The sequence below is a fragment of the Dermacentor variabilis genome, chromosome 3 (assembly GCF_050947875.1).
Source record: "Dermacentor variabilis isolate Ectoservices chromosome 3, ASM5094787v1, whole genome shotgun sequence".
In the NCBI taxonomy this organism is placed as follows: Eukaryota; Metazoa; Arthropoda; class Arachnida; order Ixodida; family Ixodidae; genus Dermacentor; species Dermacentor variabilis.
In genome coordinates, this window is record NC_134570.1 from 13,010,731 (window position 1) to 13,037,166 (window position 26,436).

The 26,436-nt window shown below is 45.7% G+C and overlaps 1 protein-coding gene across 1 annotated transcript in view; it reads left to right on the forward strand.

Moving 5' to 3' along the window:
- The window catches only part of LOC142573888 (uncharacterized), a 106,178-nt gene that overhangs the window by 58,946 nt on the left and 20,796 nt on the right, over positions 1-26,436 (forward strand). The window contains exons 6-8 of the mRNA XM_075683101.1: positions 2,996-3,068; positions 10,626-10,679; positions 14,970-15,042. Of these exons, the coding sequence (XP_075539216.1) occupies positions 2,996-3,068; positions 10,626-10,679; positions 14,970-15,042 (200 nt within the window). The remainder of the gene's footprint in view (positions 1-2,995; positions 3,069-10,625; positions 10,680-14,969; positions 15,043-26,436) is intronic.

Consider the following 26,436-nt stretch of genomic DNA (forward strand, 5'->3'; position numbering starts at 1 on the left):
TCCCAAGGTCAATCTCGGCGCGCGATTGACCTTCAGCCGCCGGCGCGCAAGTGTGATGGTGTGACGTGACGTCACGTGACCCGCTGCGGAGAGGCGCCGCAGCTGCCCTGACTCGAGCCTCGCCGCTGCGGTGCCAGGTTACTATATGCGAGGGTCAAAGGGCCCGACGTAGTGTTAGTGCGCGTACACGTTACGTCACGTTGGCGAGAACAACAGCGTCTATAGTTCGACCGCGACGCTCGCCCGCACGCCGATAACATCGGAGTATAAATGCGCCTGCTTCGGCGGCGCTCGGTTTGGCCGTGGATGAAGCGCGCGCCGGTGCGAGCGCGTCAACTCGTCGCCGCAGGCCGAGTCTGAGCACCGTGCCGGTGTAGCTCACCGGGAAGCGGCGCTGAAGAAGCGTGTCTAAGCAAGCTCGCTTTCGCTCGTCTGACAAGCCACGTTGAACACCAGCCCACCTAGACAGCTTCAATTTGATGGCTTGCATTGTCATTCTGTATATACCCTTTTTGTGCTTACAAAGAGACTTCCCAGAAGACTTCCGGTGAAGCCCTCTTGCGCAACACAAGTAACAACAGCCTCCAAATTTATAGAACACTGCAGCTGGCACCAGTTTTGCTGTAGAGTTGGAATGTTTTACAAGTGAATTTTATTGTTAAATGCAACAACAACAAAAGGCCCGTACGTGAGCTGGACGCATGGCGCACGTTCTTTGAACACGTCAGGACTGTGTGCCTACAGCATGCGACAATATAGTTCCTTTTTCTTGGCTAATTTGACTGCCGAAAAATGCACTACCGCAAGTTTTCTGGGGTCATCAATGCCCTGCTGCCACATCGTGGATGGAAAGGGTATCACCGACGTTACCGTAAATGGCCTGTACGAGCTCGTCTTATGCTTATCACCTTTGCCTTTCTAGATGAGTTCATCTTGCTTTTACGTCATCCAACTGGAATTTTCTTCGTTGTAATGAATTGCTCTATGGCATTAGTCAGCAGTCTCTTGCTCTTTGGACCGAGGTTTTTCATTACCTGCATTGGGGTTTCATCGGGTCCTGCGGCCGTGTTATTAAGGACATTTTCTTTTGCATTTTCTCCGGCAAAAGTTTTCTATGCTAAATTTCGATCTCTCAGGCCTGCCTGTTGCTGCTGGATCTGTGAGTCTGAGCTACACTATCTTTCATGCCCAAGTTATCTCTAATAACATTTCTGATGTACCGCAGCGCATCTTCTCCTTCAAAGATGTTACCGTCGTCATCTCTTGTAGCCGTTTGCAAATTTGAAGTAAGAACTCCGGGTGCTCTTGCATGATTCCAGAATCTTTTTGGTGCGCTTTTGTTGCTTTTCCGATTGTTATGCATCCAACCTTCACTTGTACATTTAGTTTTATCTTGTACGAGCTCAATCGCCACCCTTTTCTCCGCATTTGCTCCACCCAATGAGCACCTCTTCGTGTAATCCCAACTTTTTTTAATTCTCGATGGCCCCTTGACGCCTGCTTACGCTCTTCTGTAGCTTGCTTTGTTTCCTTGTACCAGTACTTACGTGGCTTCCGTTTTCCAATGCAATAATTTTTTTGCCAGGTCTGTTTTAGCTCCTGCTGCATAATGAATTCCTTATATTCCAAGACACTTATAGGAAATGCCTTCATTATCTTCTCTATGTTCATTGCTTTTTTTTGTTATTTGCTTTTCATTCACTTTTAGAAATTCTGATGCTATTTGTTCATCCTTTGCTTTGGTAGACCGCCCAAACGATTAAACGTTTATGGTCGCTACCGAGGCTTTTTTTTTTTTTTGTGTTCGTCTATCCTAATTTGGTCTAGTCGTTCGCAAACCGTTTCTTAGGCTAAGGCGTCATCTATGCATGACTGCCTACTTGCGCATTGCCACGTTACCAGTGCGTGACACTTATTTTCCCTGTTAACTACTATAAGGTTCTATTCATCACAAAGATCCAGCACTAAAGAACCGTTGTAATCCGTGTATCCGCATAAATCTTCCACATGTGTATTCATATCTCCTACTAAAAGCACCTAGCCCGATTTTTCGAACTCATTAATATCGCCTCTAAAGCAACCAACCAATTCTTTATTTTTATCTCTGATATCACTACACGTTCATAGGCAAGTTACTCCAAGCCACGTCTTCTTGCCTTCCCACGTGCAGTCAATCCATAAATACTCGTTACATATCTTTCTTTTACCCTTTGTCACTTCGTACCTCGCCTAATACGCCTCCGCCTTTCCTTGACCCAGTCACTCTGTGGCACAAACCAGGCCCACAAACCACACCCGCCACCAACGACACTGACAGGTGCGCCAAAGTTTCTCGCACTTGCTTGCCGCATCGCGTAGCGATATTGATGCAAATATGAAACTGGTTTGGACACTCGATTCAAACGGACACTCGATCTGAACACTAAAATTCGATATCACTGCTAGCTGCAATTCTAGATATACAGCAGACGTGCGCGAGAAGATGTGCTGTCGATCAACGGACCGCCAGGTCAACACTGCCGCGAATTTATAAGAAGCTTGAGATAATCTGTGTTACCTCAAAGTGGAACTCTCTCAAACATGGAAACAATACTGGCAAGCGTCTGAGTGCCCAAACAAATTTCAACACTTGTTCCCGCAAGCCGGTTTCCGGAGCTGCATGCGCCGTGACGTCATGACTCGCTCCGTTTCTGGCAAGAAAAGCGCGCCGAACTTTTGAGCACGACACCGGGTTCGGCGTTTCGTGACCAACTTTAGCACCTAATTATGTCTCCAAACCTTCACACTTCCTCAGTGATATCCTCTTACGTGCAAGCCCAGGATTTCCACAACAAGCTGTTGCATGCTCGTTTAACACAATGCCGCTTTGGGCACCTGCCCCGGAACAGTCGAGGTTTTGTGGCCCGTCGGTGTTGCGGCCATCACGTGCCATTCACGAAGCGTGTGAATAGTCTGAGCTGCCCCCCTCGTAACAGTGCGGCCTTTGTCATCGCAGTCACGTGCTGGTCGGACGCGTCACGGAAGGAGAAGCTGAGGGAGTGCCGCATCAGATGCCGGAGGCCCTGCGGGTGAGTTGCTCCACCACGCCGGCGGTGCATGTCTGATAAGACAACAGCATGCGTAGCAGCGCACAGGCTGTCGCCGCCTCTACGCGCCGATATGTTGCACTTAATATATATATATATATATATATATATATATATATATATATATATATATATATATATATAGTTCAGGAAGAAGGAGCGCATTTACATTCGCCAGAGCTCACCGAGATATAAGCGCATAGCCACTTTTATGGGCATCATCACGTGGCCAATATCAAGGGCACAAGAAGATGCCAATACTGGAGAAAATAATAATAGGGCTAAAGATGTAAACCCCAGTGCGATATAGGAGCATCGAGTATGCACATGAAAAAGCAGTGAACAGTCACGCGGCAAACTATTGCATCGGCCACACATTTTACGATGCCTGCAAGTGGAGTAACGGTACTGAGATAATGAAAACTGCATAGCAAGGATTTGTTGAGCTAAGTACAACAGTATGTTGCACTAAAACAAAAAATGCCATGACCGACACGCAATCATCATTATAGCTCAGAAAGGCCCGACAATTTTCCTACGCTCTCGTTAATACCACAATACGGTTTTAAATCTATGAATTAGAAAAAATTCCCTTACTTCCCTATCATGGTGAAACCTGATTGTAATATTGTTGTTTTAATATCATAAAACTAATGACCCTGCAGTCGAACACGTTTAGACAATGGAACATACGCTAAGGTGTTAGTGCGTGACTTGTTAAAGCGGATACGAAAGAATGTTTCGGTCTCACCGACGTATTGCTTATGACACACTAAACACTCAAGTAAGTAGTTGACGTTAGTGCTGTCGCAAATAAAACCGCAGTTGACTTTAACAAAAAAAAAGCGTTAGGTATTCCGGCAGCCTTAGGAAAGCGGTCATGCACACACAAACTTTACAGCGTGGTTTATTGCAGGGATGCATGCAACCGGCAGGAACGGACGCTGTGGTAGGTCGCAATATCGCGCAGGTTCCGGGAGCGGCGATAGACCACGCTTGGTGTTTCGGCAAAAATGCTCTTGAGGCGATCGATCTTCAGTTGTAATGCGTCTTGAGGATGTAGTACACGTTTGGAATAGATGTTGAATGAGTTAGGATAACATGAGTATGCTAGTTTGACTATCGGTGCCGATGAGATCTATGCAATCGAGGCTGTCGACCCACTTGAGCGCGCCGTCAATAATTTGTGAAAAATACTTTTGTTCAGTCAGTGCCTTACGAAGCTTACGAAGCGAGTCTATTCGCTATCTTCCGAACATGTCTTTTACACCGGATAGCCTGAGTGTAAGGAATCTTTCTTTTACAGTGATTGGCATGGCTGCGTTTAATGTTCAGGTATCGGCGTCTGTCAGTGAAACTTCTGAGAAGCCCAGTCATGAACCTGCTATTGCACAGCGGGACTGTGACGTCGAGAAAGTTTATGCTAACCGATGAATAGGAAAAAATTTAATTATGGGGTTTTACGTGCCTGAACCAATTTCTGATTATGAGGCACGCCGCATAGTGAGGGACTCTGGACCAATTGGGATTCTTTAACGTCCACCTAAATCTAGGTACAAGGGGGGTTTCGCATTTCGCCCCCGTCGAAATGCGGCCGACGTGGCCGGGTTTCGATCCCTTGACCTCGTGCTTAGCAGCCCAACACCATAGCCACTAAGCAACCACGTCAGGTAATGGATGAATAAAATGGGAAAAGTTACTGTTGGTTCTGCGTTATTAAAATAATTAATGAAGCAAAGCAATTCACCTTCACCATGGTTCCAAATTAAGAATATATCATTGATAAAGCGCCTGTAATAGAACGGTTAAAGGTTACGAGTACTGAAGAAATTGTTTTCCAGCAGACCTATAAATCTATTGCCATAATTGGAACCTATTCTTGCGCCTACCGATGTGCTGCTACCTTGCACGTGATGTTCGCCATCGAATTCAAAGGTATTCAGTGGCAGAATTAGTGCCAAAAGAACGCTAATGGTGGAATCGTCAATGGGGGTCTTCATCTGCGTGAACGTTATATGCACGAAGCACAGAGTGAATAACCTTTAAATGTGGGAAAAGCGATATCACGTCTAGTCAGACCAGATCAGCATCGCTATAGGGACATCTAAATCAGTGAATGTCAGACAGTAAGTGGCTTGAATCTTTGATATAAGAGGAAAATTTTCGTGGAATATTGTTGAAAAGGTTGTCAATGTAGCCAGACAGGTTTTCCATAATGGTACCTATCCCCGAAACTACGGTTCTGTCTGGGTGATTTTCGTAATGAACTTTAGGGATCAGATACACTCTGCGAGGTATCGGGCTCAGCAGGCCTAATGACTTGAGAGGAAGCTTTAGCTCGGGGCTCTTGTCTAAATACATGGGAAAGGAGAAATCGTTTTTCTCGGCAACCACTGCACCAAGTTTGACGAGGTTTGTTGCATTTAAAAGAGAAAGTTCAAATCTAGTGACTGTTGGTAGCTAAACTGTCATACAGGCCGTCAATTTTAATAAAAATTTCTGAATATCGCACATTTTCAGAAAACGAGACTATGAAGTTTACTCTAAATGCGCAATGAAGAACGATATTGTGATCTTGTAAACTGTATATAATAGTACATCTGTAGTGGACATATTTTATGTATTATACATGGCTCTCTAGTATACCACTAATATGGGAGTATCACTCTTGCAAAACCTTCTTAAACAGTGTAACAAGTTCACGTAAGATATAAATTAATAGACCAAATTTGTCCGCTTTGGGTGTTCTGACGGGTGCAATTTACGGAACTGTGATATGTGTTCTTGGTGCAGAGTTGCGAACTTGAAAACTAGGTGCTTCAATTTTTAATGCGAAAGCATTATATGCCCCATTATGTGAAAATTCGTCGTAGCCGGCGTGACCGAAAGATGGTTCCAAAAACCAAAAACCACTTACCAATATCGACAATGTTTGCAACTAACAAGTCAGGCAATAAATAAAAATCACGCTTCCAACAGTGACTATAATTTGGCTTTTTAGCTCGAATACCGCAAATTTATTTAATATCGGCCCATGGGCTGTGTAAGAGAAGCATTTCTCCGTCTTACGTGTATTTGAATAGGCGGTGTCGAAGTTGGGGCCGTGCTTCAGTTTCCTCTGAATCAGCTCGGGGGGGGGGGGGGGGGGGAGGCAGGGAGGTCGTATCTAAATATACGGGAAAGGAGAAGTCGTTCCTCTCGGAAACCATTGCACCGAACGTGGTGAGGTTTGTTGCATTTAAATGAAAAGGTTAATATGTAGTGACTGCTCGTAGCGACTTTTCGATTTAGGCCATCAATTTTTAATACAATATTTCTGAAAATGGCTAAATTATTGGAAAAGGAACTTATCAAGTATACAACTCCGCAATGCTCAAAATATTGCCATTCTGTAAACTGCATCTACAGTGCATAACAGCAGACAAGATTGATGTGTCATAAGTGCCTCTCAAATAGACCACTAATATGTGTGTAGGAATTTTGCGACGCCCTTGTAGACAAAGTCACGAATCCGCGTAATATATCCATTGATATATTAAGTTTGTCCGCTTTGGAAGCTCTAAGGGATGCAGTTTACAGAACGTCTATATCTGTTCTTGGTGCAGAGCTACACACTTGTAAACTCCTTGCTTCTATTTTTCTTTCTTTGCACTTACCGATTTTGAAATTTAATAAATGTTCAGGACTTAAATGGTAATACCGCTTCCAACAGTCACTGGAACTTAACTTTCTCTCTCAAATGTAACCAATTTCATTTCATCGGCCCAGTGGTTATCTAGAAAGGCGTGTCGGCGCGTCACATGTATTTGAATGGGTAGCATCGGAGTTGGGCCCGCACTATAGAACTTGAACTGTATTGAATTCTGGGATTTTAGGTGCCAAAATCGCCATTTGAATAGGAGGCACACCGTAGTGAGGTACTACGGATTAATTTGGCCACCTGGAGATTATTAACGTGCTCCCATTGCACTGGACACGGGCGTTTTTTTATTTCGCCCCCATCGAAATGCAGCCGCCGCGGCCGCGGGATTTGATCCCGTGACCTCGTGGTTGGCAAGGCAACACCAGAGCCGCCGAGGCACCGCGGCTTCCTCTTAAGTGCAGTCTCTAATTTTCCTTTTTTTTCGAGATATTCAGGTGGGTGAGATTTATTGAAGATTACATATATATATATATATATATATATATATATATATATATATATATATATATATATATATATATATATATATATATATATATATATATAGGCGGGTGCTTCTTTTATTCGTGAACAGATCTCTTTTTTTATTTTTCAAATCACGCGTGTCGCGCAGCGCACGATTTCACCTCCTGAGCGAGGATACTCTCAGAGGCCATCACTAAATAACAGCGATAATAACGATTTAAAATGACTGTTTGCCTAATTAAGCAATTATCGCTAATAAACTCTTAAACTATTAACCCACGGCACATATTGCAATTTGCGAATTGTAGCCGTTCAGTTCGAAAATCATATCCACTTGGAAGAATTCTGAGAATGACACTGGTTTAGAGATATGCGCTCCCGAATTTTGCGGCGAGATGTATGGGTCTTCCATACTACGGCAAGTTTGACAGCGCTCATCTCAAAACTGGGGCTAGTTTCAAAAATCGTTCCAAGCGGATGGGTCTTGTGAAATCATAGCGTCAATTCGTGTATTGCAATCCTAATAAGTATTGCAAAGAATAATGAGGTAAAAACGTTTATTAGTGAAATTGTCTTAATTATTCAGCTATGCATTCTCATTTATAGTATAAGTAATGTCCTGCTCTTGGAATAATCCAGCTCAATGACAATAAATATTTGGGCTACATGCCACATTGAACTTTTAATGAATGTATGTTATCGATGGAAAAAAAGGACTCTATATACGGGGAGATCATATTTAATTTTTAAAGATAGCCTGTGGCAGAAAGCATAATCCCTGTCCTTCAGCTGGGTCATTTGAAAAGGCGGACAGTACTAGCACGGGAAATTAAAACACACGTTTAATTAATTACCAGGAATTACTAATTAACTTCTTAATTAAGTGATTTATGCCAATATAGCAATTTACCAATTGTAGCCGGTGAGTGTGCAAGCCATATCCACTTGAAATGAATCTCCAAGATGACACCAGTTTCGATATGTTATTTGTCCAAAGTGTGAGGCGAAAAACATGGCGTTTTAGTTACTTTGTGCTCCAATGCATAAAAGAACATTTCGTTAAAGAAGTAACTGAAACAGCAGTGCTACAAGTTTGATAGCACATATCACCAAACTGGCGTGATTCTGGAAATTCGTTCCGGGTGTATATGCCGTGCAAACTCATCGGCTACAATTCGTAAATTGCAATACGTGGCGTGGTGTAAATAATCAAGAAGTTAATCAGTGCATTTTCTAATTCGTTGAATATGCGTTTCTATATTTCTCGTGCAAGTAATGCCTGCCTCTCTGAATAATTCCGCTCAGGTATTGGAATTATGTCATCTGCGACAGGCGATCTTAAGAAATTCCGGAAAACTTAAATATGATCAGGCCTGCATAAGGAAGCACAAACCCACTGCGTCACTTACGCAGATTATGCAGTGCAATTTTTGGCACTACCAGTTTGAAAACAGGCCAGGTGCATAAAGCGTGCCGCACCGTCGACATAGCTCAATCATTTCTATGTATTCGTTGGTCTTGCTTTTTTATATCTCGCGCTATCGCTGCCTTGAATGACGCTTTATCGGACAATATAGCGCTTTCTTTATTCCTTTTAAGTTATTTTTTCACCACAACATGACCATCTGGCTACAAGAACTGCCGCAATCAGAAGCTCAGGGCTGATTTCCCAGGTCCACTGCGGGACGAAGGCCTCTCCCAGCGACCTTCAATAACCTCTGTCTTGAACCAGCTGACCCAATCTTATGACTGCAAATTTCTTTATTTCCTCACACCACCCAATTGGCTTCTGCCCTCGACTGCACTTCCCTTCTCTTAGCACCCATATACTAACCCTAAAGGACCATCGGTCATCTGCCCTACGCATTACATGTCCTGACCAGCTCTATTTTTTCCCCTCTTAGAGCCTACTACAATATCAACGACTCTCGTTTGCTCTGTAATCTAGATCGCAGTCTTTTTGTGCCTTAAAGTTACGACTACCATTTTTCGTTACAACGCTCTCTGCGTAGTCCTTTATTTTTTTCTCTCTCAACCTTCTTTGTTAACCTTCGAGTTCCTGCTCCTTATGTTCATGTCAATACAGTGCAATGACTGTACACTTTTAATGATAATGGTAACTTGCCGCGCATGCCTGCAGTATTAACTCCAACCTATCTTTATTTTGTAAATTTCCTTCTCATGAGCAGCGTACCCTGTGAGTACCTTACGTAGATAAACGTACTCTTGCACTGATTCTAGAAGCTGACTGCCAATCATGAATTCTTGTACTCGTGCCAGGATATTGAACGTGACCTTTATCTTCTGCATATTAATCTTCAGCCCTACGCTTACACTTTCTCGGCTAAGGTCCTCAATAATTTGTTGCAAGTCGTCTTCATCATTGCTGAACAGGACAATGCCATTTGCAAACCGAAGGTTGCTGACATTGTCACCGTTGAAGCTCACCCCTAATCTTTCCCAGCATCAAGACTTTTTTTAAGCATCCAGTGAACAGCACTGAAGAAGTTCTGACTCCTTTCTTGATAGGTATTTTTCCACTTTCTCGCGGAGAATTATGACAGCGGTGGATTGTTTATAAACAATTGCTGAGAGAATCGCGTAGGTATCGTGTGCTCCTTGAATACGCACTACCCATGACTGCTGGTGTCTCAGTTGAATCAAATCCCTTTTCGTAATATATGAAAGCCACAAAGAGAGATTGGAATGTTTTGCACCTCGTAGGTATATTATTGGACGTGTTTCACAACAAAAACATTACAAAATAAAAGAAGGCCGCGTGTAATGAAGCAAACGTGCAGTGAGACGGTCACTGCCCAACTAAACTCAGGACACGAGAAATTGCTACAATGTTTCTTTTTTTTAATAGAAATGGAAATGAAAGAAAAAGTCGTCTTCCAGTGATGACGGGTACTCCTTCTTACCCATGGGTGCTGAAAGAGGTGTGCAATGATTTTCGTGCGCGAACAAACGACAAGAGCCTCACGCTCAGCGAACAGTGCAAACTGTGCACGGCCGTTACACGGTAGCTGCTGCACGGGCAACCAAAGTGCCTTCTGGATTCCCACTTCGACTACGTCCTGTAATGTCGTCAATAAGCAGACGCTGGACGCGGCTCGTTCAACAAAACACCCAGTCCGTTATCTTGCGCGTCACATCATCGCTGCTCTTCCCCGATGGTTCTTGGACGCGGTCCAGACACTTTCTGCAGAGTGAGACCACGCCGGCCCAAGCTCGTCAGATTGCGCAGTGAACGAAACTTTCAATAACGACTTGTCCTGACCGCTTCCACGTTGTACGTGTATACGACTTCGGTCGTCCGTTGCGTAGTCGATATCGCCAACTCTGGTCTTTCCCTTCCTCTCTCGCAGGACGTCGGTGTATGCTGCTAACATCTTTGGCAGCGACTACAAGGACGCACAACCGTGAGTTCCCGCTAGTCAGACTACGGCAAGCTGCCGGCGAAACGGGGCTGCTTTTTCGACGCAACAAATCTAGACTCAACTGATAAACTGACCAACCGCCTCGCCTCTGAAAAACATGGCAACTTGGCGACATTTCTAAGGCAATTTCGCAAACATGCGCCGAAATTTTAACCCTATTTGCGGTCGACAGCCTAAATGTGGAAATGAATGAAGCATGTCCGTCAGTACGTAATCATATGCGATGTGCTTCAGCTAAGGTATCAGAAAATGCTAAAAGAGGCAAGTGAGATATAGTTATATGTGCAACAGAATTTTCACTTAGCCGGCTAAGTAACAACAATCTGCTTATTTGCTTTTGGTATGCGCTGCATCGTAATGGGCAACTTGTCTAAGTGCACTTCGCGCCAGTTTTCATATTTGCAAAGCTTTAACGCTGCGAGTTACTTTAGAAACGACGGTTGACGCAACCCACCAAACCGAAACCAAGGCGCAACCGCATCGTGCGAAGCGAACACCTCTGCATGCGCGGTGTGAAACACCGCCGTGTATTGGGGGCGAGGACTTATGGAATCGCCATCTGTCGGAAGCGCCTCCCTTGCGTAGTATGAGGGATCACGCGGTGCGCTCCTCATAGCTTTGGCTCACGGCGCTCAGTAAAAACACCACGCGGCAGCCCTCCTGGACGTTTCTGCAAGTACTCTCAAAACAAAGGGAAGTTTCTTACTGTCTAAATAATAATCCTGGGCAAACTGGAAGCACAGAATCCTTTACAAACTCTATCTGTTTACCGAATACGTACAGTGAACGCCACTTCGGGCGGTCGCCGCGATGGAGTCTCCCGAACCGGCTTCCGACCTGAAAAGTAGGCAAACGCTGAGAGAAAACTATGAGAAATATGTTCTTATAGTGGGCTGTCTGTATAATCAAATGGATCATAACAGAATGAAGCCTCAATGGAGCGATCGCACGCGTTCGCAGCAACCGAGTCCGCGTCTGCATGCATGTCCGCGCACAATGTTTCGCTTTCGCTGCGAGCGCGTTTTCGCACCGTGCCGTGAGCTGTAGACTGCAGATTATGAGCATGTGACAGTACACAAGCAACTATTGTAGCGTGAACGTTATCAGAACTATTCAGAAATAATTTCGGTATAGAGACTTCGACGCCTACGGCAACTGTGATGTGCCGTCGCGACAATTTAATCTTTATTTTATTTGTTGAACGTTACAATTATTTCTCGAGTTGTGTCGCACTGTATGTTTATCGGTGTTATCAGCGTGCAATTTCCGCTGCTTCTGTTTCGTAATCCAGTGCGTTAATTTATAATACAAATATGGCCATATACCATGCTTTCGTTAATGTGCTTTTTACCGCTCCGTTTCCATTCCACTAAACTTGCCAGTATCTATAGCATCGACAAGTCCGTAGACCAAACCGTCATGACATTAGCCGGGCAGCGAGCGCGGGCGAGCGCCTCACTGCGCTTTTACGCGAGTTGTGCCCGAGCATAGCCGAGTTATAGCCGATAGCTGTTTGGCAGCTCTAAGTTTCGCGATGCAAGCTTCACAAAGCTTTTTGTCCTGCGGCTACGTGTGAATAAGGCTGACACCGGGCTCCGTTGCGTACGTCCGGCACTACGACACCGAGCAGTAGCCTACCATGCTGCACGCCTCCAAAGGCGCCCACTACCTATTATAGTGCTTTCAAATGTTGTCAAGCAGACACCCAAGGCTAGAAAGCCTCACCACTGAATCAGAACTGCAGCGCAGGTGGGACTTTAAACTTTCGTTTGCAGCTCGCTTCGGCGCTTCCGAATACTTCCGGAGCAGCCGACGCGGCCGCTGTGTCCACGTGATCCCTCATGCCCCGTCACGCCGATGGTGGCACCAGCTTTTCCAGTGGTGAAGCTCGCCCCCGATACAGCAGAAGCGAGCGCCACACTTGCGTGATCAGGCAGGCACTCCAAAGTGAGGAATCAAAAAGAAAAAAAAAACGCCTTTGGTTGGCAGCGTGATTTTGGCAGCGATGATGATGCAACGAGCGTGTTGTATACGTTGCCTGGTCGACGGGTGGTCGCTTCGTGCGTCACAGTTATGATATTGAAGCTCTCCTTCGGCATCCAATAGGTCGGGCCGTGCCTGCCGCGTCAAAAGCAGCGTCACTGCCGTGACTGCCTCTGAGAAACAGAAACAAAACACGTAGCTTCATCAAAGCGCAGCCGTGCGCCGCCCCTGCTTCTCCGCGATGCTGCGCATACGTTGCCCGACTGAAAAGTGCATTTTTGTTAAGAACTATTGTGGTGGCAATTCTTGCCGTTTCTTAAGTGTTTGCAAACGCGGCTTAAGTTATCCCCGATAGAATTACTTGGACATCTCGCGTGCTGTACATTTTCAGACTTCACAGCCGAGGCGTGTATGCGTACGTTTGTTTCATTGAAAAGGCCTAATTTATTCAGTTACCCTAAAAACCCGGTGGGGGCATTACATAGATAACAAAACGGAGATATATTGTAACTCATTGAAAATAACTACGTCACGGCAAAAACAAAACAAAAGAAAAGAAAGAAGAGGAAGAGAAAGCGCAATACAAGACACCGAAACTAGTACATACTATACCTAACAAAACTGTTAGCAAATACGCAATGATGGAAACATCGCGATATAGATTCTTATGCACATTAGTGAATGTAAAACAACTTGATGAGAATTACAATGGCCAAATAGGCTATAAGAGGGCCTGCAGTTTCCAGGTACTCGGCACTAAGTACACTGAACCGAAGAGGCGATCTGCGATTTAAAACTACAGGAAAGAAAGATAAAACAGTAACTTCTTTTTTTTTTCTTAAGCTATTTCTTAAGCTATTCTTAAGCTAGTTTCACCTTTTGTTATCTGATCCGAAGCCTTGTTATTGTTTTATAGATTCATCTGCTGCTTTTCTGTTCATTTATGCTTTGTCTCCTAAAACCTTTATTATCGAAAATTTCACATGTTGCCATTTTTGTTTTATTAATTCTAGTCATCATGCACAGGAAGTCCCATTTCAGTTTCTAACTACGGGACTTCCTTCTGTATATACTTATCATGTAATTATCCTCATTTTTGTCTTGAATAAAACTGATTCTGATTCTGATGACACAAGTGAACTGAATCTGAAAGTGATAGAAGTTGAAGCATAACTGCGAGTCGGCCTAGTTGGAACAGATTCATCTTAAAACTTCTTGTGCGCAAACAGTTTTATGATAGAAGTTGGAAACAAAATCAATAATGTTCATAAGAATGTGCTCTTTACGTGGCTAACAAATTTATCTTATTTGGTAGGACATTCAACATATTCTGAGAGCTCATTCCAGTGTCGGGTACCGACAAGAAGTGGAGAGTAAAGAAAAAGTTGTTAGTTCGCGCATATAATGTCTGCACTTTAAAGAAACGGTCCAGTCTAGGAAAAACGCGATAAGCCGGCGTGATGTAACTTGTGGCGAAGGGTGAATGATAAAGTTTTTGGAAGAAAGACAGCAGTGCCTGACGCCTGCGATCTACAAGCGAAGGTAATTTGATCGATGTTTTTATTTCCTTTACGCTAAATCTTCTAGAGTACTTCCTTGCAATGAAACAAGCGACTTTGTTTTGAAGCGATTCTAGTTTGTTGATTAGGTATAATTGATGAGGGTTCCTTATATATATGCATACTCTATTTTCGAGCGTGCTAATGTAGCGCAAGCTAGTAGTATTGCATCGGTGTTAGCACAGTGTAGGTTGCGCCTAATGAGCCAGAGTGCGAGAGACGCTTCGCTAACCACCTCATCAATATGGCAACTCCACGAAATATCCGATGTGGAATTAATTCCTAAATGTTTTACATTAGGCACCGTTTCGCTGAGTGTGTTATTTAATGTGTAACGCCATTCGACTAGTAATTCGAGAATAGTAATTGCAGGTGGGGCATGATACTAAGATTGCTGGTCACATTTACCAACCGCCTGACACGGTAGTTAAACCATCCTGCTCCGGTTAATCTTTGCAGTGATCTCTAGTGATTCGGCTGACGTAGCACACCGGTTAATTTTTCGTTCATTAACTCCGTTTTGTTCAATTTTCCTGTCGTTTTTGCACTGACAATGTTCACAGAGGAAATCGAATTCAGGTTATTGTTGTTGATTTTGTTCTTATCCGCGCTAAAATGTACACCCGACAAATAAGCAACAGTGAAATATGCATGATGTATTATCGTCGTACTACCTACTTTTTACTCAAGTCACTCGTATTTTTTCTGATCTATGTTTTTCGCACCACAGGCACGAAATATACGTTGTCCTTCTGCTTGGATCCTACCAAAGGAAAATAATCGAATCGAGGCCCATGCTGACGGTAAGATAGCAGTGTGCGTCACGTCCGTGTGCTCCCAAAACGATAAAAACAAAGAGAGTTGCGGGCACTCCCTTTGAGGGAGTATCTGCTTGTCCCGTATTTCACTCTTTTCGAGAGTAGATCGACCCTCTTTGAGAGAGAGTAGGTCAACTCCTCCTGAAAGAATTTTGTTACTCCACCACAAGGGAGCGCTAGTACTCTTCCGCACAGTGCAGATACTCTCCCCACAGGGAGTGCTAGTACTCTTCCACAGAGTGCTAATACTTTCCCCACGGGGGTAATAGTATTCTCCCAGATCGAGTGCTGCTACTCCTCCAAACCGAGCAGTTCAACTCCAAGCCGAGTGTTTCTACTCCCCCAAAAAGAGTGCTTGTACTTCTTCAGAGCAGAGTGCTAGTACTCTTCCCACTAGCGTGAAAGCACGATGTAGATCCATGGTCACGTTTGGAGGGATTCGCAATACTTACATGTGGGGAATATCTGATTCCTTCAAAAGCAGCTTCTGCATCTATGCTTGGTGAATGGGATGTAATCTGTAGTCGCCGAGTTACTCAAATGAAACATTTTATCTCTTAAAAGGTCAAAATCATTATTGATCAGTCACCAGACAAACTGAATAATAAGTTGAGAAACATACTGACAAACGCATAAAATCAGATTATTAGGATGCCCATGAACTTTAGAACACATCTTGCAATAAAACATAAGTATATTCTCTAATGTTTCATCAGTATTACAGTGTAGAAATATCTTTTAATTTCAATTGGCTCGTTCTGTTCAAAAATAAAGTATACCATTTAAAGTTAAACGTAGAACAAACGTGTGAAAACTCACAAAGTACTGACACTATGATCAAAAAGAAGTATGCGCCACATTGCTGGCCAGCAAACGCATTTCTGGCACAAAACGCGTGGACTTATACGGCAGAGGTTATCAGATGTGCTGCTAAGCATGGTGCTGGTAACTTAGATAAATTGTACAAGAAACTTTTTTGCGTGCCATATTCTAAGACAGCAGCTTATTTGATAACGTCCTGTACAGCGTATGGATGTTACTGACTGAGAGTAAAGTGCATTTAGAAATGTGTTCTATATTCTCATGTATAAGCTTTACTTATATTTCACATAAAGTTATTCATGTATGGGCTGCACCCTATTGTTTCTAAGTATGTCTTGTTGCTTACAGATTGCTTAATCACAGTTCTACAGCAATATCCTGCCCGGTCTGAAACCGGCACAGATGCATATTATATTTCCTATTCATTTGGCCTCCTCACGAAAGTAGTTTCCTTGTGTTGTTGGAACTCATCCGTTACACTTTCTTACAAATACAAATAAATAAAATTAAATTTACAATATTATCTCATGTGTAGCAAATGAGTATAAAACTGCAAAGAGCATTGGCATTAAAACCTTGCGCATCAAATTTTCTTTCTTTCTTTCTTGATTTATTTAAGACAATGCACAGATTGTCTTAGAGGACACGGCTAAAAGCAACCATTTGCCTGACTAGGCGTGCCACCCGTACATTGGCAGCAAAATAGCAGTGGCAGGCTTTCAGGTGAGCACACATGAAATTAAAGTAGCACACATTTTCTGATATTTGAGTACACACTTCACGTAAAGAGAAAGAAAAACGCATAAATCTTGCAGTTTTTAAGCACTTGAAGCACAAAAACAAAAACATGTACGAAATTTTTTATACATGTAGTTGAACATTTTCTTGTCCTATATGGTAGCTTTTCCTTCCCATTATGGTCAGAATGCTATGCTTCTGAGGGGCAGCTTGCATAATTGCAGGATCAATTATTGTGACTCGTTGAATATGCAATCTAACTAAAGTACAGTGTCACGTAAGAAGACGCAGATGAAAAGCTATATACAAGTATATTTACAGCGTAATACGCCGCACTTGGCAAAGAGGCAACAGCCCGCGCTAGCCTCTAATCGTCGTCGTCTTCTTCTTACTGCTCGCCTCTTCGTCATTGGTAATACTATTCCGTAGCACTACTCCCGGCGGCAAAAGCGCCGTCCCGGAGCAACTAAAGGCCGGACCCGGAAGCAGTGTAGTAGGCCTTGAGCCTACTGACGTGCACGACATCACTAGATGCCAGAGTAGATGACGAGGTTGAGCTCACAGGAGCAATTTCGTACGTCACAGGCGTCACCTGGCGCAGCACGCGGTAGGGCCCTGTGTATCGCGAAAGGAGCTTTTCTGAAAGTCCGACGTGACGAGAGGGCGACCACAAGCGCACCAGGCGAAAACTGTACGTCACGGTGGCGGGCGGTGTAGTGACGCTACTGAGTGGTTTGCGAGTCCATCAGTCGAGCACGGGCAAGCTCGCGTGCATGGTCGGCGAGGGCGATGGCGTCGCTCGCATACTCGGTTGTTGAGGTCGCAGCAGGAGGAAGTGCCGTGTCAAGTGGCAAGGTCGGTTCGCGACCGTTGAGTAGATAAAAGGGAGAAAATCCGGCGGTGTCGGGCCGGGAAGAATTATAAGCAAATGTGACGTAAGGAAGGGCAATGTCCCAGTCGTGGTGGTCCTTGGAAACGTACTTGGACAGCATATCGGTAAGAGTACGGTTTAACCGCTCTGTCAGGCCATTGGTTTGAGGATGGTATAAGGTAGTCAGCTTGTGTTGAGCGGAACAGGAACGTAGAATGTCGGCGATAACTTTCGAGAGGAAGTTACGACCACGGTCAGTGAGCAGCTGTCGCGGGGCGCCATGAAGTAAGATAATGTCACGCAAGAGAAAGTCCACGACGTCAGTGGCGCAACTGGTAGGGAGAGCCTGCGTGATAGCGTATCGGGTGGCGTAATCAGTTGCGACGGCTACCCATTTGTTCCCAGAGAATGACGTAGGAAAGGGACCGAGGAGGTCTAATCCAACACGAAAGAACGGCTCCACAGGGACAGTGATCGGCTGGAGATGACCGGAAGGTAGCACCTGAGGTGTTTTCCGACGCTGGCAAGTATCACAGGCAGCAACAAAGCGTCGGACGGAGCGAGCGAGACCAGGCCAATAGAAGCGGCAGCGGACGCGGTCGTACGTGCGGTTTACGCCAAGATGTCCTGCAGTAGGTGCGTCATGCATCTCAAAGAGCACAGTCTGTCGTAGATGTTTTAGCACGACAAGAAGAAGATCAGATCCGTCAGGGAGGAAGTTCCTTCGGTACAGAATGCCGCCCTGGAGGACATATCGGCGAACGGACGTGTCGGTAGGTGTAGAGCGCAGACGCTCGATGAGTGCTCGCAGCGGTAGGTCTCGGTGCTGCTCATTGGCGATGTTAGCGAAGGCAGACACAGAGAAAATGCCCTTGTCGGTACTACTGTCGGCGTCGTCAGGCTCGTCTACCGGGTAACGAGACAGGCAGTCAGCGTCCTTGTGTAGTCGGCCAGATTTGTAGGTGACAGTATATGAATATTCTTGGAGGCGTAAGGCCCAGCGACCAAGTCTTCCTGTAGGGTCTTTCAGTGAGCATAACCAGCAAAGCGCGTGATGGTCTGTGATAACGGAAAAGGGTCGGCCATATAAGTATGAGCGGAACTTCGCAACCGCCCAAACTAGGGCCAGACACTCACGCTCAGTGATGGAATAGTTGCGCTCGGAGTGTGAGAGGAGCCTGCTGGCGTAAGCGATGACACGGCCGTTGCCGCGCTGGCGTTGTGCCAGTACTGCGCCAATTCCGTGACCGCTGACATCAGTGCGGACTTCGGTAGGCGCATAAGGATCGAAATGGGCCAGAACGGGAGGCGTTGTGAGAACGTCGATTAGATGCGAGAATGCAGAGGCCTCGTTATCGCCCCACTGGAAAGGGGCGTATTTATTCAAAAGCTAGGTTAGTGGTCGTGCTATGGCCCCGAAATTTTTCACGAAATGGCGGAAGTAGGAACAAAGGCCGATGAAGCTGCGCACATCCTTGACACACTTCGGAACAGGGAAGTGCGTAACAGCATGGATCTTGCCTGGGTCCGGTTGCACTCCGTTCGCGTCAACGAGATGTCCAAGGACGGTAATCTGACGACGGCCGAATTGGCACTTCGATGCGTTCAGTTGCAGACCGGCGCGACGAAAAACGTCCAGGACTGCCGAGAGGCGCTCGAGGTGCGTAGCGAACGTTGGGGAGAATACTGTAACGTCGTCCAAGTAGCACAGGCATGTGGACCATTTGAAACCGTGAAGAAGGGAGTCCATCATGCGTTCAAAAGTGGCAGGAGCGTTACATAGACCGAACGGCATCACTTTGAATTGATAAAGACCGTCGGGTGTTACAAAGGCAGTCTTCTCGCGGTCGCGATCGTCCACGGCAATCTGCCAATAGCCGGAGTGAAGGTCAATAGAGGAGAAATAGCGAGCACCGTGGAGGCAGTCAAGGGCGTCATCAATCCGAGGTAGGGGATACACGTCCTTTTTGGTAACCCTGTTAAGGTGCCGATAATCCACGCAAAAACGCCATGAGCCATCCTTCTTTTTTACCAGCACAACCGGTGACGCCCATGGACTACATGACGGTTCAATAATGTTCGTGGCAAGCATTTTGCGAACTTCTACGTGAATAACTTGACGCTCAGCCGGTGATACTCGATACAGGCGGCGATGAATAGGAGGGGCATCGCCGGTATTAATGCGATGTTTAACAGCTGTAGTTTGGGCCAAAGGACGATCGTTAAAGTCAAAAATATCGTTGTAGGAAAACAGAACGCAGTAGAGCTCACGAGCGTGCTCGGAGGGCATGTCGGGCGCAATCATTTTCTGTAAGTCGGCGATGGTACAAGTTGTCGACTGCGATTGTAGAGGAGGATCGGCTGAATTGTCGTCTACCTCAATAGATGCTATTGAGTGATCCTCGAATGAGCAAAGCTGGGCCAGAGACATCCCGCGTGGCAGCAACTGTGTCGTCAAGCCAAAATTGACCACTGGCAGGCAGACGCAATTCGCCATAACAGATAAAACGGTATGAGGTACCGTGATCCCGTGTGTAAGGAGTACGTCTTGCATAGGAGCCGCGATATAGTGACCGTCGGGCACTGGTGGGGATGACACTAGGTCAACGTAAGTCAGTGCCGAAGGTGGCAAGCGAACGAAGTCGACGGAACTGAGGCGACTGGGGTGTGGTTCAGCGGGATCCAGAACAGGCTGGTCAAGGCGGAGAGTACTGGCGGAACAATCGATGAGAGCAGAATGTGCGGAGAGGAAATCTAAGCCAAGGATGATGTCGTGGAGACAGTGGGCGATGACTGTGAATAGCACAATTGTGGAGCGATCGGCGAAGGAGACACGGGCAGCACACATACCAATTACGGGGGCTGTTCCGCCATCGGCGACACGGACAACATGCGTCGTGGCGGGCGTGATTATGTTTTTCAGGCGGGTACGAAGGTAAGCGCTCATTACCGTCAAATGCGCCCCAGTGTCTATAAGAGCAGATACAGGAACACCGTCGACTTGCACGTCAAGAAGGTTCAGATGTGTGGGCAACGTCAGTGGAGGATTTGGCGGCGTAGGGAGCAATGCAGCGTCACCTCGAGGCGCTGCATCGTCTAGTTTTCCGGCTGGGAGCGGCGTCCAAAGGGAGTCGGCGAAAAGGAGCGACGGGGCTGGGGAGAGCGAGATTGTCGTCGTTTGGGCGAAGGTGAACGAGAATAGGGGCGGTTCGGCGCAGGAGAGTCAGTGGCGGCATTATCGGAGCGTGTGGCATAGGGCCGAGAAGGGCCACCTGAGGGGCGAGAGTAGGCAGTATAAGCAGACCGGGTCGGGGAAGTCCAGCGACTTCGACAGTGCCGAGAAATGTGCCCGATGCGACGGCAGTGAAAACAAATGGGCTTGTCGTCAGCAGTGTGCCAGTCAGATGGGTTGCGGAAACGTGGTGGGTAAGAAGGTGCGGGACGGGGCGGAATCGAAGAAGCCGGATGGGTATCAGGGCGATGGGCCGAGCAGATGGTGTGAAGGTCCATGTTTTCGAACTCCTGGCGGACAACTGCCTGGATCAGGGAAACCGTGACTGCAGGTGCGTTGGTGGGGCTGGATTCGAAGGCAGCCGGATAGGCGGCCTCAATCTCACGCCGGACGATCTTGGTAATATCGCCAGTGTTGTTGGGACGAGGAGCGTCAGCACAGGAAGATGTCGCTGGAGTGTTGGGCAAACGGGCAAACTGCTGGTCGATACGTCGGCTTTTAGCGAGTTCCAGGCGGCGGCACTCTTTTATAACAGCATCCACCGTCACGACGTTGTTGAATACGAGCAAGTTAAAGGCGTCATCGGCAATGCCTTTGAGGATGTGGGATACCTTGTCTGACTCAGTCATGTGTGCATCAACTTTGCAGCACAGAGCCAAGACGTCCTGAATGTACGTGAGATAGGGCTCTGTTGACGTCTGCACACGGCCGGAAAGCGCCTTCTGCGCGGGAAGTTTGTGACCGTAGGGGTTGCCGAACAAGTCTCGGAGCTTTTGTTTGAGCGAATCCCAACTGGTGAGCTCATCTTCGTGCGTCCGAAACCAAACTCGAGGTGTGCCACTGAGGTAAAAGACTACGTAGGCGAGCATGATAGTAGGGTCCCACCGACTATTGCAGCTGACGTGTTCGTACAGGCTGATCCAGTCGTTGACATCTTCCCCATCTTTGCCCGAGAATACCCCAGGATCACGAGGAGCAGGGAGAGTGATGTAGGTCGTCTAAGTGGCAGCAGGTGTCGGGGGCGGCTGAGTCGTCATCGCCGGGAGCCATGAAGCTAGGCTCGACGTACCGTCCACTGCGAAGCTCCGTGACGAGGTACAGGGAACGTCCACCTCCACCGGATATGGTACGTAAGAAGACGCAGATGAAAAGCTATATGCAAGTATATTTACAACGTAATACGCCGCACTTGGCCAAGAGGCAACAGCCCGCGCTAGCCTCTAATCGTCGTCGTCGTCTTCTTACTGCTCGCCTCTTCGTCATTGGTAATACTATTCCGTAGCAATAGCATAGCTTCAGATATGCACCCAAAATCATATGTGATGAATATGACGCATCAAAGGCGACATAAGCATAAGTGCAGGCAGAGAAGTGCACGAAAAAGACAAACAAAGAAGCAAAACATAAATTGAGAATGGCCCCATCCTGTTTCACACATTCCTTCCATGCACGTGGATTTTGCAAGTGACTATGCACATACTCGCGCAATGAACCAACTGCCTGAAGCCAAAGCTTTTTTCCTACTGAAGTGGTTAAGATGCGCTAAAGTAAGAAAAATTATCACACTTACAGAATATTCGTCTCAAAACAAGTACATATCTGTCTAGGAAGATTAATACGTGCCTCACTGTGCACTCTATCTTAAGTTCAAAAGAATTATGTCTACAGAAGCATGAAAATAGGGGACACTAAATGTTAACATCTGCCAATTGATGAACAAGTGCTCACTGAGATGCTCTGTTCTTTGCATTGAAAACATCTCTACCTCCACTAGCATACTTCGTTGGCAAGTAGATTGGAGAAACCACCAATTTTACATTCTTAAAATAATTTTCAATTCCAAGTGGCTCTCCGGCTTCTAAGACATAAGGTGTGCACCACGGTGTACACAGTTAAATGCCTTAATTGCTTCTTGCTTTCGCTTCGGGAGGCACGAGCGGTTCTAATGAACTGGTTTCGCGAGCATGCACGTAAACTATAATGACTTCTTAAACATGCGATTATCTTCCCCCAATGCTTTCTCTTTCTGGAACCTAAAAGGAAGCCATAATTCTAAAATTAAGTGTAAAAACTAGATAAAGAGGAAGACATGAAAATAGGCCTGCTTCATGTCAGCATTTAAAATACAGAATCACAGTGGTTTGTATTTGCAGTCTTGCATTCACATGCTGTTGAATGTAAGCTATTAAAGCTATTAAATGTTAAATGTATGTAAGCACCTAACCAAGAATGAGCTGTTGCTTATCATAGTGAACACAGGCACCGTGCTCCTTGCAAGTACGTATCACGTCACTAAGCAAATATAAATTTCATTGTACCACTATTTTTTTATCACGTGGATATATCTGTAGAGAGGCATGACCAAGAGCAGTCACTTCTCACAGCTAAACAGCCTTTTTTAAACACATTTCTAACTTTTAAATGGCACTTGCTCCTGTGTGTTTGTCTCCAGAGAGCATACTTGATTTTGACTTTCCCATCAGCGACATTACATAAATATACCATGTTAAGATGACTGCCTAGAGCACGTGAGAATTTTCATCTTGGTGCGGCATACTGTATTTTGATTTTGTTGACATTTAGTCAAATGGTACACCCAATTTACCCACATTCTAGTTTTCTCGTCCAAATTGCATGGCAATGTATTTTGGTTCTTTGGCGTGTGCTCCTCCGCGCTACGTGAAGTCGCGCTGGGCTGGCTTTTTGACATCCTTGTGTCCTTGCAGCTGCCTTCTTGCGTTATATAAAGCGGGTGCCTGAAAAATATCGTGTGCAAAAGTCAACACGAGGACATGGTGTAAAACAACATCAAGACAGTCAAGGTCATGGCACTAAAAGAAAGTTTTAGCTCTTAGTCTTCCTACTGTAATGCATGCGAAACATCTAAATCTCACCAACAGTCAACTGCTAAACTAACTTCAATTTTTAGATTTAAACAAAAAAAGAAATAACCGACAGTTCATCCTCGTTCGGCACCAATGCTAAAATACTCCTGCTAATGAATAGTATATTGGTCATTGTCAGATGTCATCGGTCTGTCATTAGTCTGGTGTGTCGCAAACACCAGTTGTGACACATCCTAGGCACGTTCCCAGTGTGCCCCCCGCACAATCTCATGTTGTGCCACTGCTCAAGCCATAATTTGAGGATCATATCTGCAAACATGATGCTCAGTAGGGATGAAAATATGATCCTCCAGTTCAATTGATATGACTGGATGTGCCTATAAGAAACGGCAACAAGGCTTGTTATGGCAAGCTTACCCACATTTCGATAATAACAAGAAAGTTCACTGCGGCCTACATCTAAGCTTACTGAAAGGCATGAACTTATTTTCGTTTATGAGGTGCGCAATGGAGTTCATTCTTGACAGACTCGACTGCTGCTGCAGTTTTAAATCTAGCATTTTAGATTCTTGAAGGCATGTAAAGGTTGCAGTTAGACCGCAGTTATTAGTTTATTAGACCAACTCTTTGTTTTGTTTACGACAGACGACTGGTAAACGGAATTAAAGCAACGTTTTATTTTGATACTTTATTTCTCTACTAAAAATATTAAAGCGATAAACACATTTTGATCTGCCATGCAGTATCAAGATGCAGACATTACCCTTGTAAATCCCAGAGGAAGGGTGATTTAGCCGTTCATATGACATAACTCTGAAACGCCAACTCGTATTAGCTAATGCACAGGCATGTGCAAAAAAATAAGCGTATGCAAAGCGCCCCTGCAATCGTAATTCCACACAGCAGCCGTTATATTCGATGCCAATGTATAACTCGTTGCTTGACAATTCACCGAGTTCGTAGACATAATCACTCTTTCAGATTTCTCACGGTGCTCGAAAACCGCAACAGGAGACATGCATAAGACCAGACATATGATCACACCATTTCAATACACGAGCAAAAACAGTTCGGTCTTAGGGCTAAACCCCATGAGAGCGATTTAGTGCGCGACGGCGACGAGCGACGGCTTCGAGCGACAAAACAGGCCGCCGCTTGAACAGATCACTCGGTTCTGGAAATCTAGAAATCGTTGCTCGTCTCCCGGAAGTACTATGAGTGACTAGCCAATAGCGCGAAGCCGGACCTGGATGTACAGTGCTCACGGAATGAAACGCGACAGGAGACATTTAGTAGAACCTTGCATATGTGCAAAGTACTCAAGAGTACCATGTCATGTCGCTAGGAATCTGGTCACCAAAGGTGACGTGGACTCCGATCTAAGTGTATGCGCCAAAATTACGTCAATATGTCATGAACTCCAGCCGGTGGAAATGAAAGTATGCGCATTATTTAGGCTTAAATTGACGCGTTTCATTCCGTGAGCACTGTACATCGCTCAAATACTACCGACTGTCGCGCGGAACGAGCAAACGATTGAATTTTTATACGTGCAAGGATAAGAACCTACTGCATGGCCTTCGCAAATATTTCATGTTACTTTTTACGGTAAAATACATCAACTTAAATTACTAAAGCACGCGTCACGCTAGTTTCGACGCGTGTTTGCAGCCCTCATACCGGCAACACCGGGGAGGCGTCGCTCAAAATCGTCGCTCGCACGGAGTACGACTTGTAGGCGACGAGGGAACGCGACAGCCATCTCCATCGTATCGCTTGTAGGTGTCGCGCGGAAGGCCGCTTATATGAGGTTTATACTTTATTCAGCATAAAACATGGATTCGTCAAACGTTTTCAGTAAGTTCACGATAACGCGCCCAAATGACATCTTGCAGCATGCAGCTGAATGCCTGCGGCAAAGTTTCTAACTAGCACTTGTGCTGCACGCAACTTCAGTGGTCGCAGGTTACCCATGGGCGAGACACCGTCAAGCGCGTTGCTTATTTATAACGAAAGCATGCCACCAGCAAAATGACGTCTTCTGTTATGTGACTCCTTATTGCAACAGCATTCCGTACACAGTAGACTGCCAAACTGAATAACACAAACTGAACTGAACACACAAAACGCACGCTAAGCACGCTCCGCATAGGCTCGGAATCATGGGCTGGTGAACAAACCATTTTAAGCGTCCTCTCGCCTCACGTCTTATTGAACATACTATGGTTCTGGCAGCGTTTGCGATTTTCGGAAAGCGGCAAGTGATAAAATCAGATGCAGTTACCGCTACGACTGGCTTTTTCAAATGACAAGTGACACAGCGCTCTTGCCTAGTCCGTTGTCAATCGCTTCGGCTAATCGCCGCGACGACTTCCTGGCGACAGCATGTCATATACGCAGAATGTGTACCTAAGTTAGAATTCATTTACCGTGGAGGATTGGTTGTTATATCCAACGAATGACGAACGACTGTCGTGTTTTCGCGGCGACGCGAGATGGCTGACACACGATCTCCCTTGGATGGCCTTCTTGCAGCTCGCTGGACGGATCACCTTTCTCTGGTGCTGTGCTGTTCCGCGATGTTGAGCACGCGTGCGATGGAGCAACTATGAGGAAAAAAAGTAGAGCGCTCGCTACGTGTTCCTTTGAACTGTGGCTGCCTGTTCTCTTAGAAGCAAAACGGCGTGTTCTTTGCTCAACGTGCGTGAGTGGTACATCGCCATGTTCGGGGCCAGCCTCCTACAGTTGAAGCAGAAGGTAACGCTACGTTTTGTTATCTATTGCCGCAAGAGTAGAACGGGCATTCCACTCTCTGTCTCTGAAGGGCAGAGTGAAAAGCACATTTCACTCTCTCTTTGGTGACGGAGTGA